The sequence below is a fragment of the Heliangelus exortis genome, chromosome 1 (genome assembly GCF_036169615.1).
Source record: "Heliangelus exortis chromosome 1, bHelExo1.hap1, whole genome shotgun sequence".
NCBI classification, from domain to species: Eukaryota; Metazoa; Chordata; class Aves; order Apodiformes; family Trochilidae; genus Heliangelus; species Heliangelus exortis.
The window spans coordinates 120,494,475-120,517,560 of record NC_092422.1 but is presented as its reverse complement, the minus strand read 5'-3'; the positions used below and the strand labels follow the sequence as shown (position 1 = coordinate 120,517,560).

General features: G+C 48.1%; 2 protein-coding genes across 2 annotated transcripts; both read left to right on the top strand.

Moving 5' to 3' along the window:
* The first annotated feature begins 6,713 nt into the window (after positions 1 to 6,713).
* Positions 6,714 to 10,142, top strand: LOC139804910 (trypsin I-P1-like). The gene is made up of 5 exons (XM_071762708.1): positions 6,714 to 6,857; positions 7,510 to 7,687; positions 8,180 to 8,433; positions 9,010 to 9,146; positions 9,890 to 10,142. The coding sequence occupies exons 1-5, from the start codon at positions 6,815 to 6,817 to the stop codon at positions 10,037 to 10,039; spliced, it is 762 nt and encodes a 253-aa protein (XP_071618809.1). The 5' UTR covers positions 6,714 to 6,814; the 3' UTR covers positions 10,040 to 10,142.
* A 6,830-nt stretch (positions 10,143 to 16,972) lies between these two features.
* LOC139804903 (trypsin I-P1-like) lies at positions 16,973 to 20,381 on the top strand. Its single transcript, XM_071762698.1, has 5 exons — positions 16,973 to 17,107; positions 17,761 to 17,938; positions 18,430 to 18,683; positions 19,260 to 19,396; positions 20,129 to 20,381. The coding sequence occupies exons 1-5, from the start codon at positions 17,065 to 17,067 to the stop codon at positions 20,276 to 20,278; spliced, it is 762 nt and encodes a 253-aa protein (XP_071618799.1). The 5' UTR covers positions 16,973 to 17,064; the 3' UTR covers positions 20,279 to 20,381.
* Positions 20,382 to 23,086: the final 2,705 nt, after the last annotated feature.

Below are 23,086 nucleotides of genomic sequence, written 5' to 3'. Positions count from 1 at the left end.
TCAGCAAAACCTTTGACACCGTCTGCCCCAGCATTCTCCTGAAAAAGCTGTCAGCCCAGGGCTCAGACAGGAGCACTCTGTGCTGGGTTAGGAACTGCTGGAGGCCCCCAGACAGTGGTGCTGAATGGTGCTGATCCAATTGGTGGCTGCTCACCAGTGGTGTCCCCCAGGGATCAGTGCTGGGCCCAGTTGTTTAATATCTTCACTGGTGATTTAGATGAGGGGATTGAGTCCATCATCAGCAAATTCACAGATGACACCGAGTTGGGGGGGAGTGTGGATCAGCCAGAAGGCAGGAGGGCTCTGCAGAGGGACCTGGACAGACTGGAGAGTTGGGCTGATTCCAACGGGATGAGGTTCAACAAGGCCAAGTGCCGGGTCCTGCACTTTGGCCACAACAACCCCATGGGGAGCTCCAGGCTGGGCACAGAGTGGCTGAGAGCAGCCAGGCAGAAAGGGACCTGGGAGTCTGGACTGACAGGAAGCTGAACATGAGCCAGCAGTGTGCCCAGGTGGCCAAGAAGGCCAATGGCATCTTGGCCTGTATCAGGAACAGCATGGCCAGCAGGTCCAGGGAAGGGATTCTGCCCCTGTACTGAGCGCTGGTGAGGCCACACCTCGAGTCCTTTGTCCAGTTCTGGGTCCCTCAGTTCAGGAAGGAGATTGAGGTCCTGAAGCAGGTCCAGAGAAGAGTAAGGAGGCTGTGAAGGGATCCAGCACAAGTCCTGTGAGGAAGCGCTGAGGGAGCTGGGGGTGTTCAGTCTGGAGAAGAGGAGGCTCAGGGGAGACCTCATCACTCTCTACAACTCCTTGAACGGAGGGTGTAGCAGGGGCGGGGGTTGGTCTCTTCTCCCAGGCAACTCCCAGTAAGAAAAGAGGGCACGGTCTCAAGTTGCGCCAAGAGAGGTTTAGGTTAGATATTAGAAAGAATTTCTTTACAGAGAGGGTGATCAGACACTGGAATGGGCTAGCCAGGGAAGTAGTGGATTCTCCATCCCTGGAGAATGAAGAGAATTAAAAAGAGACTGAATGTGGCTCTCATCGCCATGGTGTTGTAACTGCAGTGGTAGCAGATCAAGGGTTGGACTTGATGATCTCAGAGGTCCCTTCCAACCCAGCCGATTTATGATTCTATGATTCTATGATTCTATGACAGGAGAAGAGCAGGGCATGAAGGAACAAGACGCCCACTGAAAAGTTTGTATCTGTCTCTCTCAGATGTTTTGTCACTAAAATATCTCTGAGGAAACTAATAGGTGCCTGAGTCACTGAGGAAGGCACAGTATACAACAAGATCAGACAGTAGATGTGTGTCTTCTCTTTGTGCTTCCCTTTGATCCAGAAGCACTTGCTGAATTCCTGCTCAGCTCCTGCCCTTTTTCATTCAGGAACAGCTGTGAGATGTAGTGTTGCATCCTTCCCTTCAACCCCTCTTCATCAGTAAGCAACATTCTTACCTGGAAGCATTTGTGAGTCACAGGTTGTCCCTCCCTGACCACTGTGAGTAGAGGGTGATTGATATCTCAGCCTGGGGTGGTAGTGGAAAAGTGAAGAAAAAGTTGGAGGACAGTTGCCACCAACTGGCCACCAGACACTTCCACACCTCCGACTTCCCTCTACATCGATTGTCAGATGGGAGGCATTGGTACTGTGAACAGATGCATGGTCAGCACCTAGAACAGAACCTCAGGGAGCAGCTGCTGTGCTGATGGTGCTCTGATTTTTTGCAAGGAAACTGTGTACATACAGGGAAGTTGAAGTGTATGAGTCACATGATTGATAACATGAAAAATTAACCATGAGGTAAAGGCAACTCAATCAAATGAGAGACATTTTCTAAAACTAATCTTAAACAAATGCAACTAAAAATAACCACACCAAAGCACAGTTTTTAAACATGGTGGTTTTTTAACTGTGACCTGAAACAAGCTGATGATAGAGTGTGTGATTTAGCTGCCTTTAATTCATCAATATTTTTTCATTGCTCATGTTGTATTGAAGTGGAAGGGGATGAAAAAAACTCACAAAATCTAGAAGAGTTAAGGATATGGGCTGTGTGAATTATTCCACATCCTGCTTACCTGTGAGTAACTTTCACAGGTTGAAATGGAGAAGAAATGGAGGAGGATGAAGGAAATAGGAGAGGGGCAGGTGTGAGAGAGGATGGCGAAGCAAGGGTAATGGGACCAAGTGAAAGAGAACAGAGGAGTAAAGTGAGAAGCAGTCTACGGATGGCAGATGAGGCACATGAGGAAAGGCAGTGAGTACAACAGGAAAAGAAGGTGAAGATGTGATTCTTAGAATCATACAATTGTTTTAGTTTGAAAAAACCTTTAAGATGAAGACAACAATTTACCTAGCACACTGCCAAGTCCACCACTAAACCATAGCCTTCAGTACCAGATGTACACATCTTTTAAATACCTGCAGGGATTGCGATTTGGTCACTTCCCTGGGCAGCCAATTCCAGTGCCTGACAACATTTTCAGTAAAGCTTTTTTTCTAATATCTAATATAAACCTCCCTCTTGAGGCCCATCTTGAGGCCATTTCCTCTTGTTCTGTGGCTTGTTACTTGTGAGGAGAGAACTATACCCACCTGGCCACAACCTCCTTCCATGTAGTTGTAGGGAGAGATAAGGTCTGCCCTGAACCTCCTTTTCTCCAAACTAAAATATTCCAGTTTCCTCAGCTGCATCTCATAAGACTTATGCTATGGACTCTTCCTGAGCTTTAGCACCTGCTGTAGCTGTAGCACCTCCACACCTTTCTTGTAGTGTGTTATGGCTTGATGAGGCTCAAGCTAATATTATGGTATTTAGGACCCGGTAGGAGCTCAGGGAAAGAAAAGGAAGGGCTCTGTATTGCCTCCCATTTCCTGCTATGCTCTATAAAAATCCAGAGGGCTGGAAGTCTCCCCTTTGCTGCTCTCTTCTTCTTTGCCGATTCCCTGAGCTCAAATGTTTTTCAGAGAGTCTCCTGCTTTGTCATCAGCTCACCACGTGCTCTGCAGAATCCCAGATGCTGGGAAGAGCAGTGGAGCCTTTTCCTGAGTAGGCCCTGCCACAAAGGACTTGAGGACACTTATATCTGCAATGGTTTTGTAAATATGTGTTCCTCATCCCATGTATTACTATCTGCTCTAGTTTTAACTTCCAACCTTTAAGTCTATTTTCTTTATTCCCTTTTGGCCTTCCCTTAGGAGGGTGGAGGTGGATAACAGAGAGCAATTCTGTTCTCTGGCTTTTGGTTTGCCCTGACCACTGAGATACAGTGAGGGGCCAAAAACTGAGCACAGTATGAGAAAGCACAGAGATGAGAAAGAATAGGATAGAAACTAGAGACCAGGCAGGATACAGACAGATGATACCACTGGTAGTCAGAGCTGGAGGACAGGAGGAGAAAATGAGGTACTGTCAAATATAGGGCTGTGTGTGTGCTGGGAGTGCATTCCCATTTGCATGGAGCTATGCTGCTCCAGCTTTGGAGCTACTGTGAGTCTTGCTCAGCACAGAAATATCTTCCCGAGTCATTGATTAGGGCATGATCTGTCTTCACAGCTGTTGCCCTTAGTCCCATTACTCTGGAATTGGTTTCTGAAATTCTTCTCAGTTTCTTCTGTGACACCTTCTGCTTGAGTACACTGAAGCAACTAAATCAAGTGCGGAGTGGCATCCTTCTCCATGCATAACTTACACCAGAATGTGATCAAGAATTTTTTCCCTTTTTGGGAACAATTCAGTCACAGAGTCTCCCACTTGGACAACTATGTCTTGAAGCTGCTGAATATTCTGGCATGGGTGGGGGTAGCATAAGGATAGCAGTAAGCTGTGGGACCATGTTCTGTTTCTCTGAGGGGGAAACACAGGAGAAGAAACCACAACAGAAACCAGTTTGAAATACAGTAGAAACTTGTTTTGAAAAGTGATTTTTTTCAATGGCACCTGCAGATAGACAAGAGGTGCACGTACCACGCTCCACTGCCTTCCTTCTCTGTGTGAGTGTGTGTGTGTATGCAGAGATGGGAGATAAGAGTTATCGTTTGAGCACCACGGGGCTATGTGGGTGCTGAGTGTGTGCACAGCACAGGGATGCACAAAGAGGCACCAAAGGAAGGGAAGAGAAAGAGAGCTCAGGAATGTGTGTTTGTGTTGGTGTCTGTGCCTGTCAGCTGAGTCTTTTCTCCAGACACCCTCACACTCAGACTCCAAACCCTGCAAGCTGCAACATGGAATCTCCTCTGCTTACTCCAGTGCTGCTTGTCCTGTTGCTGGGGAAAGCTGGAGGTGTCAGTGCAGGGCACTGGGAGCCTTGCAAAGCACATGGTATTTGATCAGTTGGTGCTCTCAAACAGGCCATGCCTGCTATGTTGGGTCATGCTCAGGGCTTGAGAAGGCCACATGTGAAGGAAAGCAGGAAGAAAAAAATCACAGAATCTGAGGTGAAAAGGAAGGATAAGAAGCAGAGGCAATGAGTGGAAAGGCACCATCCTGCCTTGAGCAGCACCAAGGAGGAGGAAAGCAGTTCCCTTTTGTGCAGAGGGAGATTTGTGCTCAGCCACTGTGCTTCACTTTCAGCACAGTAATACGTGCCAGAGTCATTGAGAAAGGCATGATCTATCAAGAGGGTCATTTTGTCTCCTTGTATCCCAGTGCTCTTGAAATGGCTTCGGAAGTCCTCTTCAATATTTGCTTTTCTACCTCCAATAGCATAACCTACTAGGGTCATCCTGGAGTCCTTCCCCAATGGCATCTTGTACCAGTACATAGTTGTGCTCGAGGATTTCTTCTGGGAACAGCTCAGACTTACAGATTGGTCTTGTCGTACCACTGTGTCTGGGGACTGCTCCAGAGTCCATGCTGGAATAGAAAAGGAGGAGTGTTGAGAAGGAAGAAGTGGAAGAACCTGAAGTAGGCACCATGGGTTGGTAGAGACGAGGGTGAGGAGGAAGAGGACAGGGAAGAGTTTCAGGGATTCCTCTTTCATTGCTCATGCTCAGCACAGGAAGCTTGAGGAATGAAGGCACTGCCAGCCACTGGGCATGCAGCTGGGACAGCCAGAGTGGAATTGGTACAGTGGCTCAGGAGTGAGTTGAGTTCACTTACCCACAGGGGCCAGCAAGGCCATCAAGAACCAGCAGGGAACCATGGGGGAAAAACCCTGTCCTTCCAGGGACCTGCCTTTTGTAGCTGTCTAGAGATATGGGAAGAGGAAGCAGTGAGTGCAGATGAGACACAGTGGGGCTGGGCAGGACACGAAAAGTGAGATAGGATTGGCTGTCTGTCTAGGAGCATTGGGCAATGGTGCACACAGTCACAGGAAAGTATAAACCCTGCAGAGATGTGGAGGGAGAGAAAGCAGAGAAAGGGGCTGCATGGACAGAGCTGTGCTGAGGTTCCATGGGAGCCTGAGTGTGTGCAAGGAAGAGGAATGCTGAGTGTTCTGTTTCTTCCTTGTGAAGTCCTTGAGAGCTGGAGGAATGAGGTGTGAAGGATACGCATAAGTCACTTGCATTTTCCCATGAATGTTCCCACTCTCCCTTTTCAGTATTGAGAGCACAGAAATAATGTAGAGGACAGGAGGTGTTCAGCATCCTCAGCCTTTGCCCACTTGCTTTCAGAGAGGAGCCCAAGTTCCTTCAGAGTCTGTTCCTCCCTGGGAGCTGGGGCCCAAGGTGGTTTATTTATCTGTCACGGCTGAGCTTGTCCTCCAGAGCAGTGTGTGGGGTGATGCTGGGATGCAGCTGCCTGGAAAGCAGCTGTACAGTGCAATTTCCTTACCTCATGCTCTACCAGTGACGCCTCTGCTGCTCTGTGCACAGGCTCGAGGGATTCAGGCCACTGAGATCCTCTCCCCTGCGCCCTCGGGTGTCTGTGCTCAGGTTTGTCAAGCACCATTTGCCCTTGGTGAAGCCAAGCTGGCTGCTACCAACCACCTTCACATTTCCCACGTGCCTTGGCAGAACCTTCAGGGGGATCTGGTTCACGATCTTGCCAGGCACAGAGGGGAGACTGACTGGCCTGTAGCTCCCCAGATAAGAGCTATGGCACAGATCAGAGGCAAATGGCACATTCCCACATTTGACCAATTCAAACTTGGGACACGGCACAGGGCACAGAGTACTTCTTTTTTACTCACTGATATTATTTTGAATAATTTTATTTAGTAAAACACTGAGTTCTGTATGACAGATGCACCCACCCATCCTGCCCCTAGTCAAGGAGAAGAAATTTCTGAAATAACGTTAAGAACCACACGGGGAAATTTTCATTTTCAGGAGGTATTTTGGAGTTTGGGATTTTTGTTATTGTTGTTTGAGTTTTTTCTTGTTGTTGTTTTGGTTTGTGGATTTTTTCAGTTTTTGGTTTGTTTTCCAAAATAAATGCATACCATTTTACTGTCCATTACCTACAATATTCAGCTTCTGGAAAAAAGATGCAGTTTTAAGAATGACACCATCAGTACAGAGGAATCTCAAGTGAATTGGGGAGTTGCTATGAACAGGTGCTGCATATTAGAACAAGACAGACAAACAACAAAACATTTTCAAACCCCAAATGTATTTTAAAACTGAAGGCTGTCCTCAGGAATAATAATAATTTAAAATAGCTCTCTATCTTAGAAAGGTTTATAATTAACTGTTATTTGTACTTTCTACCAATGCCTGTTAATGCACACGTTTGGATCTTCAAATTTTCCACTGTGTACTTTCCACCTGGAGGAGACCTTGGACTAAAGATAAGACCATTTCAAAAAATGTATTTCTAGCCGCTCACACTTCCAGTCCACCAGTCAGGGCTTGAGGCTGCGGCAAGATGATGAAATACATCCTCTTCATCACCTTTGTTGGGGTGGCTGGTGAGTAGATTTCTTACTTCCAGTTTTGCAATCTATAAGGAAGATCATTTCTGAGCAAATTTGCAAGGTAGTCTGTTGTGGCAAAGAGAAGTTGAGTTTCAGCTTGCAAAAGGCCTTAAGGCAGAGCACTGCATCTTCTTTAGACTGCTGTCTGTTCATCAGAGCTTGAGTCACAAAATGTGACTTCAAAAAAGACTGTCTCTTTCTCTTAAGGAAGTAGAAAGGTAACACCCCTGCATCTGGAAGCCCCAAAGCTGCTGTCAGTTTTTGGAGCAAGGGGGAGTGTTCCAAGGAAATATCTCAGCAGACTTGATTTGCACTTATGCTCTGTCCACTACTGACCACTGCTGCAGACAGGATCCTGGAACAAACACACCTTTGCTCCATTGCAGCAAGAACAATTCTTTGTTCTTCAGTTCAGTCTGGGACTAGGAGGCAGTGCTTTAGATGCAGATATGTGAGATGACCATCTAAGCCTGAGCACCTTCTTTTCAGGAGCAGCAGAAAAACCTGCATTAGACTTGCAGAGCACTGCTGACACGAGGTTACACAGAAGTAGAGCCTACAAGCCAGAGGCTTCAGTCAGTCAGCCACAGGGACACATCAGATGTCCTATGCCAGGTGTTGACATGTACCACTTTTTATCTCCCAGTTGCCTTCCCCACCAATGCTAATGACGATGATGATGATGATGACAAGATTGTGGGAGGCTACACCTGTGCAGAGAATGCTGTTCCCTATCAGGTGTCCCTCAATTCTGGGTATCACTTCTGTGGAGGTTCCCTCATCAACAGCCAGTGGGTCCTGTCAGCTGCTCACTGCTACAAATCGTGAGTAGAAAAAAGTTTATTCTTCTCTAACGCATTTCTTGCCTCCAGTTCACTTTTAACACAAATTGTGAGCTCTGAGATCCAGCTATGGAAGTGACTCCATTCTCACAGAAGACAACCAAGGCATGGGTGGCTCATTCAGGAGGCTGGGCTGAGACGTCCTAATGGGGTTTGCAGATTTACAAATGTTTCTGTGAATGCAGAGCACTTTCCAAAATGACATTGTGATAGTCTAGCAACAAATTACATAACCTGTAAATTATGTAACCTGTCCCAGCTCAAGAAAACAAAGCCATAGAAATCCAGCAGGTCTGTTGGCAGTGGGTAAGGTCTCAGTGTGGGTCACCAGGGCTTATTTCATGACAAGAAAGATAACCTGCATGGAAACAGCTGCTACCCTAGCAATGCTGAAGGGAGTCTGTAGAGTGACAGGGGGGTTTGTCCTAAACAGTCTGTAGCAGGAAATTCCATACCATTCCTTCTCTTTTCCAGTCGCATCCAAGTGCAGCTCGGGAAACATAACCTGAAACTCACAGAATCGTCACAGCAGTTGATCAGTTCAGCCAAAATCATCCGTCACTCTGGCTTCAGCTCTGCCACACTGGACAATGACATTATGCTCATCAAGCTTGCCAAACCAGCCCAGCTCAACCGATCTGTCCAAACAGTTCCCCTGCCCAAGAGCTGTGTGGCCGCAGGCGCCTCGTGTCTGATCTCTGGCTGGGGCAACACACTCAGCAATGGCAGTGAGTATTCATGAGGGCACAGGGAACACCCCGACACCTCAGAACTGACTCCAAGCAGCACAGGGAAGTGCTGTGGGACAGGGCTTCTGGAGTGGCCAATCTGTATAGGACAGTGATCATTTAACAGCTTGGAAGGCAAGCCTTGAGAAGGTCCTTCCTCTTGTGGAGTATTACAGACATGAACCCCCTTAAGTCATTCAGTGTCATTCACCAGTGTGCATGGTGACTGCTGTGTAATCCACTGACAACATCTAAACCTGCACCAGAGGACAGGATGGTTTTCCCAAGGCCCAGGTGTCCTCCAGCACTCCACAATAGGTACTACAAGAGTGGCTCTTACCTCAACCTTATTAATGATTTTCTAGGTATCAGAAAAATGAGCGTGGCTGTGATGTAGTGGTGGGGCCATGGGTAGAATCTGTTCCATCGAAACAGCAGGAAACCATGCTGTGATTACAGTTTGGACTACACATGATGACTGCTAAAAGAAGATGTTCAGTTGCTAAGAAAGCTTTTCTTTGAGCTCTGAAATGAACTCACAGGTGTCATCAACCATCTCTCTCTATTTTCTTGCAGACAACTATCCGGACACTTTGCAGTGCCTGAAGGCTCCTGTACTCTCCTCAAGCGAATGCTCCAAAGCCTACCCTGGGCAAATTACCCAGAACATGATATGTGTAGGATTCTTGGAGGGAGGGAAAGACTCCTGCCAGGTAAAACATCGGCCTCACCTCTTCCATATGCTTCTCTTCGGACTTTTGCTAGTAGGAGAGACCATCATATCACAGAATCTGCTATACTCACAGCGCTGGCATTTCTGAGTCTTGTCTTTTTGAACAGCAGGGCAGACTTGGGGTCAAGGGTGCTTATTGACTCAGGCTATGATTTTTCCACTCAGTCACATTGGCTGCTTTTGCAGACAACAAATACCTCTGCCCTAATTCTCCACGAGCAGACTCTGCTGCCTCCTGTACCTTCGGTTATTGAAAAGGGAGGAGAGCAGCACCACAGAGTCATTGGTAATCACGATGACTGTAGAGCTTGGGATGGAAATCTTAGTTCTGGAGTCACCAAAAATGAAATAGCCAGCATTCCAAGATCCAGGCGGCCTGGAGAAGGAATGTGCCTGAGAACTGCTCTGCGTTTTACGTGTGCCTAACTCCATGGAAATAATGTGTAGAATAACGTTTAAGACACACATATCCTCAGCATCTGCCAAAGCCTGCACTTGTCAAGAACAGGCAGCTCAGCCATCCTTTCCTGTGGTGCCCTTGTGGAGCCAAAGTAAGGTCCAATAGCATCAGGCCTCGTGTGGTAATCAGAAATGACCTTTGTAGAACTCGTCTGTAGAAAAAGCTCACTGGAGCTCCCTGGAATGTCAGTGGTTTCTGGGATCCCTGGCTCACCACTTCTGCTGGTGCCATTCCCTGACTCTCCATCTCCTTTATGTACACAGGGGGATTCTGGCGGTCCAGTCGTCTGCAACGGGGAGCTCCAGGGCATTGTTTCCTGGGGCATCGGCTGTGCGTGGAAAGGCTACCCCGGAGTTTATACCAAGGTCTGCAATTACGTCTCCTGGATCAAATCCACGATTTCTGCCAACTGAGAAACTCTCTTTCGATGTGATCTGATTTTTCTCCACACCATTTTCTTCTGTGTTGGGATTTGACATAGAAAGTTTTCAAAAAATAAAGACTTTCGGCACCCTTTCTTTGTGTGACATTTCTCTGGGTACTTCCATAGGGTGGGATGTGGAGGACAGAGGCAGGGAATGTCACTTTGGAGAAAATATTTGGCCAGTGTAGTAGAGTCACCCAACTAGCAAGGTCTTGGAACATTTTGCAGGAGTCTTTCAGTCAGCTACATGTGGCCCCATGCAGAACATCTTTTCTCTTTAGCTGCACATATTCAGGTGCTGCCTAAAACAGGTGAGAGAGTGCACAGAATCACTCAGGCAGCAAACTCCTGCTGTGCATAACAGCAGACAGCAACACCAATGCCCTCCATCTCCCCCACTGCCACCCCCAGCCAAAGGACTGAACACTCCCCAGTGGAACCTCCCTGGGAACTCGGGAATGAAAGAACCTCTTGCTTGGCCTTGTTCTCTTCATGAGAGAACTGCCACTGGGGCTGCTGACCATACTTTTGTCTCAGTTATCTGGGCATGCTGGTCAAGATGGCAGAGATGTTCCTGGGTTCTGGTTTTAACTCCTCCTAATGCCTAAGAATTTGAGAAAGATGAAGGGATAGAAAAAGCAGAGACTGGGGAGAAATTTAAAAGAAATCAGACACTAGAGGAAAGGTAGCGACCATGAAATGATAGAGTTTTCAATACTCAGGGATGCAAGGAGGGCCCTCAATAAAACATCTATGTTGGACTTCCAGAGGGCAGATTTTGGCCTCTTCAGAAGACTGACTCAGTGTATACCCTGGGAAACAGCCCTGGAAAACAAAGGGGTCCAGGAGGGACGGACGTACTTCAAGAAGCAAGTTTTGAAAGCACAGGAGCAGCTGTCTCGGTGTGCCAAAAGGCGAGCCGGCGGGGAAGACGACCGGTCTGGCTGAACAGGGAGATTTTGACAGAAATTAGGGTGAAGAAGAGAGCCTACCAATTATGGAAAAAAGGGTTAACTACTCAGGAAGAATTTAGGAATGTAATTAGGCTGTGTAGACAGAAAATTAGAGAGACAAAGGCACAACTTGAACTGAATCTCGCCACCTCTGTGAAGGATAACAAAAAGTCCTTCTACAGATACATCTGTAGCAAAAGGAGGGGCAGGGAAAACCTCCATTCTTTACTGGACATGGGCAGGAATATAGTTATCAAAGATGAAGAAAGGCCCTGGTATTTTTTAATCATTCTTTGCCTCATTTTTCAACACTAAGACAGGTTGTCCTGAGGACAGCTGGCTTCTGGAGCTTGTAGAAAGAGACAAGAGTCTGAACAGCCCCTCCATGATCCAAAAGGAAACAGTCCGGGACCTATTGAACTGCTTGGATCCCCACAAGTCTATGGGACTGATGGGATCCACCCAAAGGTGATGAGGTAGTTGGCAGAAGAGCTCGCCAAGCCTCTATCATCTAGCAACAGTCCTGGCTCACCGGGGACATCCCAGATGATTGGAAGTTGGCAAATGTCACTCCAATCCACAAAAAGGGCCGGAAGGAGGACCCGGGAAGCTACAGGCCCGTCAGCCTGACCTCAGTGCCTGGCAGGGCTATGGAGCAGATCATCCTCAGTGCAATCACACAGCACCCACAGGATGGACAAGAAATTAGACAAAGCCAGCACGGGGTTATGAAGGGCAGGTCCTGTCTGACCAACCTGATCTCCTTTTGTGATTGTGTTACCGCCTCGTGGATGAGTGGAAGGCTGTGGATGGAGTCTACCTGGACTTCAGCAAAACCTTTGACACCGTCTGCCCCAGCATTCTCCTGAAAAAGCTGTCAGCCCAGGGCTCAGACAGGAGCACTCTGTGCTGGGTTAGGAACTGCTGGAGGCCCCCAGACAGTGGTGCTGAATGGTGCTGATCCAATTGGCGGCTGCTCACCAGTGGTGTCCCCCAGGGATCAGTGCTGGGCCCAGTTGTTTTATATCTTCACTGGTGACTTAGATGAGGGGATTGAGTCCATCATCAGCAAATTCACAGATGACACCCAGCTGGGGGGGAGTGTGGATCAGCCAGAAGGCAGGAGGGCTCTGCAGAGGGACCTGGACAGACTGGAGAGTTGGGCTGATTCCAACGGGATGAGGTTCAACAAGGCCAAGTGCCGGGTCCTGCACTTTGACCACAACAACCCCATGGGGAGCTCCAGGCTGGGCACAGAGTGGCTGAGAGCAGCCAGGCAGAAAGGGACCTGGGAGTCTGGATTGAGAAGAAGCTGAACATGAGCCAGCAGTGTGCCCAGGTGGCCAAGAAGGCCAATGGCATCCTGGCCTGTATCAGGAACAGCGTGGCCAGCACGTCCAGGGAAGGGATTCTGCCTCTGTACTCAGTGCTGGTGAGGCCACAGCTTGAGTCCTTTGTCCAGTTCTGGGCCCCTCAGTTCAGGAAGGAGATTGAGGTGCTGGAGCAGGTCCAGAGAAGAGTAAGGAGGCTGTGAAGGGATCCAGCACAAGTCCTGTGAGGAAGGGCTGAGGGAGCTGGGGCTGTTCAGCCTGGAGAAGAGGAGGCTCAGGGGAGACCTCATCACTCTCTACAGCTCCCTGAACGGAGGGTGTAGCAGGGGCGGGGGTTGGTCTCTTGTCCCAGCCAATTCCAGTACCTGACAACATTTTCAGTAAAGCTTTTTTTCTAATATCTAATATAAACCTCCCTCTTGAGGTCCATCTTGAGGCCATTTCCTCTTGTTCTGTGGCTTGTTACTTGTGAGGAGAGAACTATACCCACCTGGCCACAACCTCCTTCCATGTAGTTGTAGGGAGAGATAAGGTCTGCCCTGAACCTCCTTTTCTCCAAACTAAAATATCCCAGTTTCCTCAGCTGCATCTCATAAGACTTATGCTATGGACTCTTCCTGAGCTTTAGCACCTGCTGTAGCTGTAGCACCTCCACACCTTTCTTGTAGTGTGTTATGGCTTGATGAGGCTCAAGCTAATATTATGGTACCACTATGGGGACCTAGAGAGAGGAGTTTTAGGACCCTGTAGGAGCTCAGGGATAGAAAAGGAAGGGCTCTGTATTGCCTCCCATTTCCTGCTATGCTCTATAAAAGTCCAGAGGGCTGGAAGTCTCCCCTTTGCTGCTCTCTTCTTCTTTCCTGATTCCCTGCATTCAGATGTTTTTCAGAGAGTCTCCTGCTTTGTCATCAGCTCACCACGTGCTCTGCAGAATCCCAGTCCATCAGATGCTGGGAAGAGCAGTGGAGCCTTTTTCTGAGTAGGCCCTGCCACAAAGGACTTGAGGACACTTATATCTGCAATGGTTTTGTAAATATGTGTTCCTCATCCCATGTATTACTATCTGCTCTAGTTTTAACTTCCAACCTTTAAGTCTATTTTCTTTATTCCCTTTTGGCCTTCCCTTAGGAGGGTGGAGGTGGATAACAGAGCAATTCTGTTCTCTGGCTTTTGGTTTGCCCTGACCACTGAGATACAGTGAGGGGCCAAAAACTGAGCACAGTATTCAGAGATGAGAAAGAATAGGATAGAAACTAGAGACCAGGCAGGATACAGACAGATGATACCACTGGTAGTCAGAGCTGGAGGACAGGAGGAGAAAATGAGGTACTGTCAAATACAGGGCTGTGTGTGTGCTGGGAGTGCATTCCCATTTGCATGGAGCTATGCTGCTCCAGCTTTGGAGCTACTGTGAGTCTTGCTCAGCACAGAAATATCTTCCCGAGTCATTGATTAGGACATGATCTGTCTTCACAGCTGTTGCCCTTAGTCCCATTACTCTGGAATTGGTTTCTGAAATTCTTCTCAGTTTCTTCTGTAACACCTTCTGATTGAGTACACTGAAGCAACTAAATCAAGTGCGGAGTGGCATCCTTCCCCATGCGTAACTTACACCAGAACATGATCAAGAATTTTTTCCCTTTTTGTGAACAATTCAGTCACAGAGTCTCCCACTTGGACAACTATGTCTTGAAGCTGCTGAAGATTCTGGCATGGGTGGGGGTAGCATAAGGATAGCAGTAAGCTGTGGGACCATGTTCTGTTTCTCTGAGGGGGAAACACAGGAGAAGAAACCACAACAGAAACCAGTTTGAAATACAGTAGAAACTTGTTTTGAAAAGTGATTTTTTTCAATGGCACCTGCAGATAGACAAGAGGTGCACGTACCACGCTCCACTGCCTTCCTTCTCTGTATGAGTGTGTGTGTGTATGCAGAGATGGGAGATAAGAGTTATCGTTTGAACACCATGGGGCTGTGTGGGTGCTGAGTGTGTGCACAGCACAGGGATGCACAAAGAGGCACCAAAGGAAGGGAAGAGAAAGAGAGCTCAGGAATGTGTGTTTGTGTTGGTGTCTGTGCCTGTCAGCTGAGTCTTTTCTCCAGACACCCTCACACTCAGACTCCAAACCCTGCAAGCTGCAACATGGAATCTCCTCTGCTTACTCCAGTGCTGCTTGTCCTGTTGCTGGGGAAAGCTGGAGGTGTCAGTGCAGGGCACTGGGAGCCTTGCAAAGCACATGGTATTCGAGCAGTTGGTGCTCTCAAACAGGCCATGCCTGCTATGTTGGGTCATGCTCAGGGCTTGAGAAGGCCACATGTGAAGGAAAGCAGGAAGAAAAAAATCACAGAATCTGAGGTGAAAGGGAAGGATAAGAAGCAGAGGCAATGAGTGGAAAGGCACCATCCTGCCTTGTGCAGCACCAAGGAGGAGGAAAGCAGTTCCCTTTTGTGCAGAGGGAGATTTGTGCTCAGCCACTGTGCATCATTTTCAGCACAGTAATACGTGCCAGAGTCATTGAGAAAAGCATGATCTATCAAGAGGGTCATTTTGTCTCCTTGTATCCCAGTGCTCTTGAAATGGCTTCGGAAGTCCTCTTCAATATTTGCTTTTCTACCTCCAATAGCATAACCTACTAGGGTCATCCTGGAGTCCTTCCCCAATGGCATCTTGTACCAGTACATAACTGTGCTGGAGGATTTCTTCTGGGAACAGCTCAGACTTACAGATTGGTCTTGTCGTACCACTGTGTCTGGGGACTGTTCCAGAGTCCATGCTGGAAGAGAAAAAGAGGAGTGTTGAGGAGAAGGAAGAAGTGGAAGAACATGAAGTGGGCACCATGGGTTGGTAGAGACGAGGGTGAGGAGGAAGAGGACAGGGAAGAGTTTCAGGGATTCCTCTTTCATTGCTCATGCTCAGCACAGGAAGCTTGAGGAATGAAGGCACTGCCAGCCACTGGGCATGCAGCTGGGACAGCCAGAGTGGAATTGGTACAGTGGCTCAGGAGTGAGTTGAGTTCACTTACCCACAGGGGCCAGCAAGGCCATCAAGAACCAGCAGGGAACCATGGGGGAAAAACCCTGTCCTTCCAGGGACCTGCCTTTTGTAGCTGTCTAGAGATATGGGAAGAGGAAGCAGTGAGTGCAGATGAGACACAGTGGGGCTGGGCAGGACACGAAAAGTGAGATAGGATTGGCTGTCTAGGAGCATTGGGCAATGGTGCACACAGTCACAGGAAAGTATAAACCCTGCAGAGATGTGGAGGGAGAGAAAGCAGAGGAAGGGGCTGCATGGACAGAGCTGTGCTGAGGTTCCATGGGAGCCTGAGTGTGTGCAAGGAAGAGGAATGCTGAGCGTTCTGTTTCTTCCTTGTGAAGTCCTTGAGAGCTGGAGGAATGAGGTGTGAAGGATACGCATAAGTCACTTGCATTTTCCCATGAATGTTCCTTCTCTCCCTTTTCAGTATTGAGAGCACAGAAATAATGTAGAGGACAGGAGGTGTTCAGCATCCTCAGCCTTTGCCCACTTGCTTTCAGAGAGGAGCCCAAGTTCCTTCAGAGTCTGTTCCTCCCTGGGAGCTGGGGCCCAAGGTGGTTTATTTATCTGTCACGGCTGAGCTTGTCCTCCAGAGCAGTGTGTGGGGTGATGCTGGGATGCAGCTGCCTGGAAAGCAGCTGTACAGTGCAATTTCCTTTCCTCATGCTCTACCAGTGACGCCTCTGCTGCTCTGTGCACAGGCTCGAGGGATTCAGGCCACTGAGATCCTCTCCCCTGCGCCCTCGGGTGTCTGTGCTCAGGTTTGTCAAGCACCATTTGCCCTTGGTGAAGCCAAGCTGGCTGCTACCAATCACCTTCACATTTCCCACGTGCCTTGGCAGAACCTTCAGGGGGATCTGGTTCACGATCTTGCCAGGCACAGAGGGGAGACTGACTGGCCTGTAGCTCCCCAGATAAGAGCTATGGCACAGATCAGAGACAAATGGCACATTCCCACATTTAACCAATTCAAACTTGGGACATGGCACAGGGCACAGAGTACTTCTTTTTTACTCACTGATATTATTTTGAATAATTTTATTTAGTAAAACACTGAGTTCTGTATGACAGATGCACCCACCCATCCTGCCCCTAGTCAAGGAGAAGAAATTTCTGAAATAACGTTAAGAACCACACGGGGAAATTTTCATTTTCAGGAGGTATTTTGGAGTTTGGAATTTTTGTTATTGTTGTTTGAGTTTTTTCTTGTTGTTGTTTTGGTTTGTGGATTTTTTCAGTTTTTGGTTTGTTTTCCAAAATAAATGCATACCATTTTACTGTCCATTACCTACAATATTCAGCTTCTGGAAAAAAGATGCAGTTTTAAGAATGACACCATCAGTACAGAGGAATCTCAAGTGAATTGGGGAGTTGCTATGAACAGGTGCTGCATATTAGAACAAGACAGACAAACAACAAAACATTTTCAAACCCCAAATGTATTTTAAAACTGAAGGCTGTCCTCGGGAATAATAATAATTAAAAATAGCTCTCTATCTTAGAAAGGTTTATAATTAACTGTTATTTGTACTTTCTACCAATGCCTGTTAATGCACACGTTTGGATCTTCAAATTTTCCACTGTGTACTTTCCACCTGGAGGAGACCTTGGACTAAAGATAAGACCATTTCAAAAAATGTATTTCTAGCCGCTCACACTTCCAGTCCACCAGTCAGGGCTTGAGGCTGCGGCAAGATGATGAAATACATCCTCTTCATCACCTTTGTTGGGGTGGCTGGTGAGTAGATTTCTTACTTCCAGTTTTGCAATCTATAAGGAAGATCATTTTCTGAGTAAATTTGCAAGGTAGTCTGTTGTGGCAAAGAGAAGTTGAGTTTCAGCTTGCAAAAGGCCTTAAGGCAGAGCACTGCATCTTCTTTAGACTGCTGTCTGTTCATCAGAGCTTGAGTCACAAAATGTGACTTCAAAAAAGACTGTCTCTTTCTCTTAAGGAAGTAGAAAGGTAACACCCCTGCATTAGGAAGCCCCAAAGCTGCTGTCAGTTTTTGGAGCAAGGGGGAGTGTTCCAAGGAAATATCTCAGCAGACTTGATTTGCACTTATGCTCTGTCCACTACTGACCACTGCTGCAGACAGGATCCTGGAACAAACACACCTTTGCTCCATTGCAGCAAGAACAATTCTTTGTTCTTCAGTTCAGTCTGGGACTAGGAGGCAGTGCTTTAGATGCAGATATGTGAGATGACCATCTAAGCCTGAGCACCTTCTTTTCAGGAGCAGCAGAAAAACCTGCATTAGACTTGCAGAGCACTGCTGACACGAGGTTACACAGAAGTAGAGCCTACAAGCCAGAGGCTTCAGTCAGTCAGCCACAGGGACACATCAGATGTCCTATGCCAGGTGTTGACATGTACCACTTTTTATCTCCCAGTTGCCTTCCCCACCAATGCTAATGACGATGATGATGATGATGACAAGATTGTGGGAGGCTACACCTGTGCAGAGAATGCTGTTCCCTATCAGGTGTCCCTCAATTCTGGGTATCACTTCTGTGGAGGTTCCCTCATCAACAGCCAGTGGGTCCTGTCAGCTGCTCACTGCTACAAATCGTGAGTAGAAAAAAGTTTATTCTTCTCTAACGCATTTCTTGCCTCCAGTTCACTTTTAACACAACTTGTGAGCTCTGAGATCCAGCTATGGAAGTGACTCCATTCTCACAGAAGACAACCAAGGCATGGGTGGCTCATTCAGGAGGCTGGGCTGAGACGTCCTAAGGGGGTTTGCAGATTTACAAATGTTTCTGTGAATGAAAACACTGTCCAAATTGACATTGTGATAGTCTAGCAACAAATTACATAACCTGTAAATTATGTAACCTGTCCCAGCTCAAGAAAACAAAGCCATAGAAATCCAGTAGGTCTGTTGGCAGTGGGTAAGGTCTCAGTGTGGGTCACCAGGGCTTATTTCATGACAAGAAAGATAACCTGCATGGAAACAGCTGCTACCCTAGCAATGCTGAAGGGAGTCTGTAGAGTGACAGGGGGGGTTGTCCTAAACAGTCTGTAGCAGGAAATTCCATGCCATTCCTTCTCTTTTCCAGTCGCATCCAAGTGCAGCTCGGGAAACATAACCTGGAACTCACAGAATCAACACAGCAGTTGATCAGTTCAGCCAAAATCATCCGTCACTCTGGCTTCAGCTCTGCCACACTGGACAATGACATTATGCTCATCAAGCTGGCCAAACCAGCCCAGCTCAACCGATCTGTCCAAACAGTTCCCCTGCCCAAGAGCTGTGTGGCCGCAGGCGCCTCGTGTCTGATCTCTGGCTGGGGCAACACACTCAGCAATGGCAGTGAGTATTCATGAGGGCACAGGGAACACCCCGACACCTCAGAACTGACTCCAAGCAACACAGGGAAGTGCTGTGGGACAGGGCTTCTGGAGTGGCCAATCTGTATAGGACAGTGATCATTTAACAGCTTGGAAGGCAAGCCTTGAGAAGGTCCTTCCTCTTGTGGAGTATTACAGACATGAACCCCCTTAAGTCATTCAGTGTCATTCACCAGTGTGCATGGTGACTGCTGTGTAATCCACTGACAACATCTAAACCTGCACCAGAGGACAGGATGGTTTTCCCAAGGCCCAGGTGTCCTCCAGCACTCCACAATAGGTACTACAAGAGTGGCTCTTACCTCAACCTTATTAATGATTTTCTAGGTATCAGAGAAATGAGCGTGGCTGTGATGTAGTGGTGGGGCCATGGGTAGAATCTGCTCCATCGAAACAGCAGGAAACCATGCTGTGATTACAGTTTGGAGTACACATGATGACTGCTAAAAGAAGATGTTCAGTTACTGAGAAAGCTTTTCTTTGAGCTCTGAAATGAACTCACAGGTGTCATCAACCATCTCTCTCTATTTTCTTGCAGACAACTATCCGGACACTTTGCAGTGCCTGAAGGCTCCTGTACTCTCCTCAAGCGAGTGCTCCAAAGCCTACCCTGGGCAAATTACCCAGAACATGATATGTGTAGGATTCTTGGAGGGAGGGAAAGACTCCTGCCAGGTAAAACATCGGCCTCACCTCTTCCATATGCTTCTCTTCGGACTTTTGCTAGTAGGAGAGACCATCATATCACAGAATCTGCTATACTCACAGCGCTGGCATTTCTGAGTCTTGTCTTTTTGAACAGCAGGGCAGACTTGGGGTCAAGGGTGCTTATTGACTCAGGCTATGATTTTTCCACTCAGTCACATTGGCTGCTTTTGCAGACAACAAATACCTCTGCCCTAATTCTCCATGAGCAGACTCTGCTGCCTCCTGTACCTTCGGTTACTGAAAAGGGAGGAGAGCAGCACCACAGAGTCATTGGTAATCACGATGACTGTAGAGCTTGGGATGGAAATCTTAGTTCTGGAGTCACCAAAAATGAAATAGCATTCCAAGATCCAGGCGGCCTGGAGAAGGAATGTGCCTGAGAACTGCTCTGCGTTTTACGTGTGCCTAACTCCATGGAAATAATGTGTAGATTAACGTTTAAGACACACATATCCTCAGCATCTGCCAAAGCCTGCACTTGTCAAGAACAGGCAGCTCAGCCATCCTTTCCTGTGGTGCCCTTGTGGAGCCAAAGTAAGGTCCAATAGCATCAGGCCTCGTGTGGTAATCAGAAATGACCTTTGTAGAACTCGTCTGTAGAAAAAGCTCACTGGAGCTCCCTGGAATGTCAGTGGGATCCCTGGCTCACCACTTCTGCTGGTGCCATTCCCTGACTCTCCATCTCCTTTATGTACACAGGGGGATTCTGGCGGTCCAGTCGTCTGCAACGGGGAGCTCCAGGGCATTGTTTCCTGGGGCATCGGCTGTGCGCGGAAAGGCTACCCCGGAGTTTATACCAAGGTCTGCAATTACGTCTCCTGGATCAAATCCACGATTTCTGCCAACTGAGAAACTCTCTTTCGATGTGATCTGATTTTTCTCCACACCATTTTCTTCTGTGTTGGGATTTGACATAGAAAGTTTTCAAAAAATAAAGACTTTCGGCACCCTTTCTTTGTGTGACATTTCTCTGGGTACTTCCATAGGGTGGGATGTGGAGGACAGAGGCAGGGAATGTCACTCTGGAGAAAATATTTGGCCAGTGTAGTAGTCACCCAACTAGCAAGATCTTGGAACATTTTGCAGGAGTCTTTCAGTCAGCTACATGTGGCCCCATGCAGAACATCTTTTCTCTTTAGCTGCACATATTCAGGTGCTGCCTAAAACAGGTGAGAGAGTGCACAGAATCACTCAGGCAGCAAACTCCTGCTGTGCATAACAGCAGACAGCAACACCAATGCCCTCCCTCACCCCCACTCCCACCCCCAGCCAAAGGACTGAACACTCCCCAGTGGAACCTCTCTGGGAACTCGGGAATGAAAGAACCTCTTGCTTGGCCTTGTTCTCTTCATGAGAGAACTGCCACAGGGGCTGCTGACCATACTTTTGTCTCAGTTATCTGGGCATGCTGGTCAAGATGGCAGAGATGTTCCTGGGTTCTGGTTTTAACTCCTCCTAACGCCTAAGAATTTGAGAAAGATGAAGGGATAGAAAAAGCAGAGAATGGGGAGAAATTTAAAAGAAATCAGACACTAGAGGAAAGGTAGCGACCATGAAATGATAGAGTTTTCAATACTCAGGGATGCAAGGAGGGCCCTCAATAAAACATCTACGTTGGACTTCCAGAGGGCAGATTTTGGCCTCTTCAGAAGACTGACTCAGTGTATACCCTGGGAAACAGCCCTGGAAAACAAAGGGGTCCAGGAGGGACGGACGTACTTCAAGAAGCAAGTTTTGAAAGCACAGGAGCAGCTGTCTCGGTGTGCCAAAAGGCGAGCCGGCGGGGAAGACAACCGGTCTGGCTGAACAGGGAGATTTTGACAGAAATTAGGGTGAAGAAGAGAGCCTACCGATTATGGAAAAAAGGGTTAACTACTCAGGAAGAATTTAGGAATGTAATTAGGCTGTGTAGACAGAAAATTAGAGAGACAAAGGCACAACTTGAACTGAATCTCGCCACCTCTGTGAAGGATAACAAAAAGTCCTTCTACAGATACATCAATAGCAAAAGGAGGGGCAGGGAAAACCTCCATTCTTTACTGGACATGGGCAGGAATATAGTTATCAAAGATGAAGAAAGGCCCTGGTATTTTTTAATCATTCTTTGCCTCATTTTTCAACACTAAGACAGGTTGTCCTGAGGACAGCTGGCTTCTGGAGCTTGTAGAAAGAGACAAGAGTCTGAACAGCCCCTCCGTGATCCAGAAGGAAACAGTCCGGGACCTATTGAACTGCTTGGATCCCCACAAGTCTATGGGACTGATGGGATCCACCCAAAGGTGATGAGGTAGTTGGCAGAAGAGCTCGCCAAGCCTCTCTCTATCATCTAGCAACAGTCCTGGCTCACCGGGGACATCCCAGATGATTGGAAGTTGGCAAATGTCACTCCAATCCACAAAAAGGGCCGGAAGGAGGACCCGGGAAGCTACAGGCCCGTCAGCCTGACCTCAGTGCCTGGCAGGGCTATGGAGCAGATCATCCTCAGTGCAATCACACAGCACCCACAGGATGGACAAGAAATTAGACAAAGCCAGCACGGGGTTATGAAGGGCAGGTCCTGTCTGACCAACCTGATCTCCTTTTGTGATTGTGTTACCGCCTCGTGGATGAGTGGAAGGCTGTGGATGGAGTCTACCTGGACTTCAGCAAGGCCTTTGACACCGTCTCCCACGGCATTCTCCTGAAAAAGCTGTCAGCCCACAGCTTGGACAGGGGCACTCTGTGCTGGGTTAGGAACTGCTGGAGGCCCCCAGACAGTGGTGCTGAATGGTGCTGATCCAATTGGCGGCTGCTCACCAGTGGTGTCCCCCAGGGATCAGTGCTGGGCCCAGTTGTTTAATATCTTCACTGGTGATTTAGATGAGGGGATTGAGTCCATCATCAGCAAATTCACAGATGACACCGAGTTGGGGGGGAGTGTGGATCAGCCAGAAGGCAGGAGGGCTCTGCAGAGGGACCTGGACAGACTGGAGAGTTGGGCTGATTCCAAGGGGATGAGGTTCAACAAGGCCAAGTGCCGGGTCCTGCACTTTGGCCACAACAACCCCATGGGGAGCTCCAGGCTGGGCACAGAGTGGCTGAGAGCAGCCAGGCAGAAAGGGACCTGGGAGTCTGGATTGACAAGAAGCTGAACATGAGCCAGCAGTGTGCCCAGGTGGCCAAGAAGGCCAATGGCATCCTGGCCTGTATCAGGAACAGCGTGGCCAGCAGGTCCAGGGAAGGGATTCTGCCCCTGTGCTCAGCCCTGGGGAGGCCACAGCGTGAGACCTGTGTCCAGTTCTGGGCCCCTCAGCTCAGGAAGGAGATTGAGGTGCTGGAGCAGGTCCAGAGAAGAGCAAGGAGGCTGTGAAGGGATCCAGCACAAGTCCTGTGAGGAAGGGCTGAGGGAGCTGGGGGTGTTCAGTCTGGAGAAGAGGAGGCTCAGGGGAGACCTCATCACTCTCTACAGCTCCCTGAACGGAGGGTGTAGCAGGGGCGGGGGTTGGTCTCTTGTCCCAGCCAATGCCAGTGCCTGACAACATTTTCAGTAAAGCTTTTTTTCTAATATCTAATATAAACCTCCCTCTTGAGGTCCATCTTGAGGCCATTTCCTCTTGTTCTGTGGCTTGTTACTTGTGAGGAGAGAACTATACCCACCTGGCCACAACCTCCTTCCAT

Bases quoted from the DNA above. Each gene is read 5' to 3' on its own strand.
- LOC139804903 (XM_071762698.1), top strand. From the start codon at position 17,065: ATGATGAAATACATCCTCTTCATCACCTTTGTTGGGGTGGCTG. The intron at 17,108-17,760 runs GTGAGTAGATTT...TTTATCTCCCAG, and splicing joins CACCTTTGTTGGGGTGGCTG to TTGCCTTCCCCACCAATGCT. The intron at 18,684-19,259 runs GTGAGTATTCAT...ATTTTCTTGCAG, and splicing joins CAACACACTCAGCAATGGCA to ACAACTATCCGGACACTTTG.
- LOC139804910 (XM_071762708.1), top strand. From the start codon at position 6,815: ATGATGAAATACATCCTCTTCATCACCTTTGTTGGGGTGGCTG. The intron at 6,858-7,509 runs GTGAGTAGATTT...TTTATCTCCCAG, and splicing joins CACCTTTGTTGGGGTGGCTG to TTGCCTTCCCCACCAATGCT. The intron at 7,688-8,179 runs GTGAGTAGAAAA...TCTCTTTTCCAG, and splicing joins GCTGCTCACTGCTACAAATC to TCGCATCCAAGTGCAGCTCG.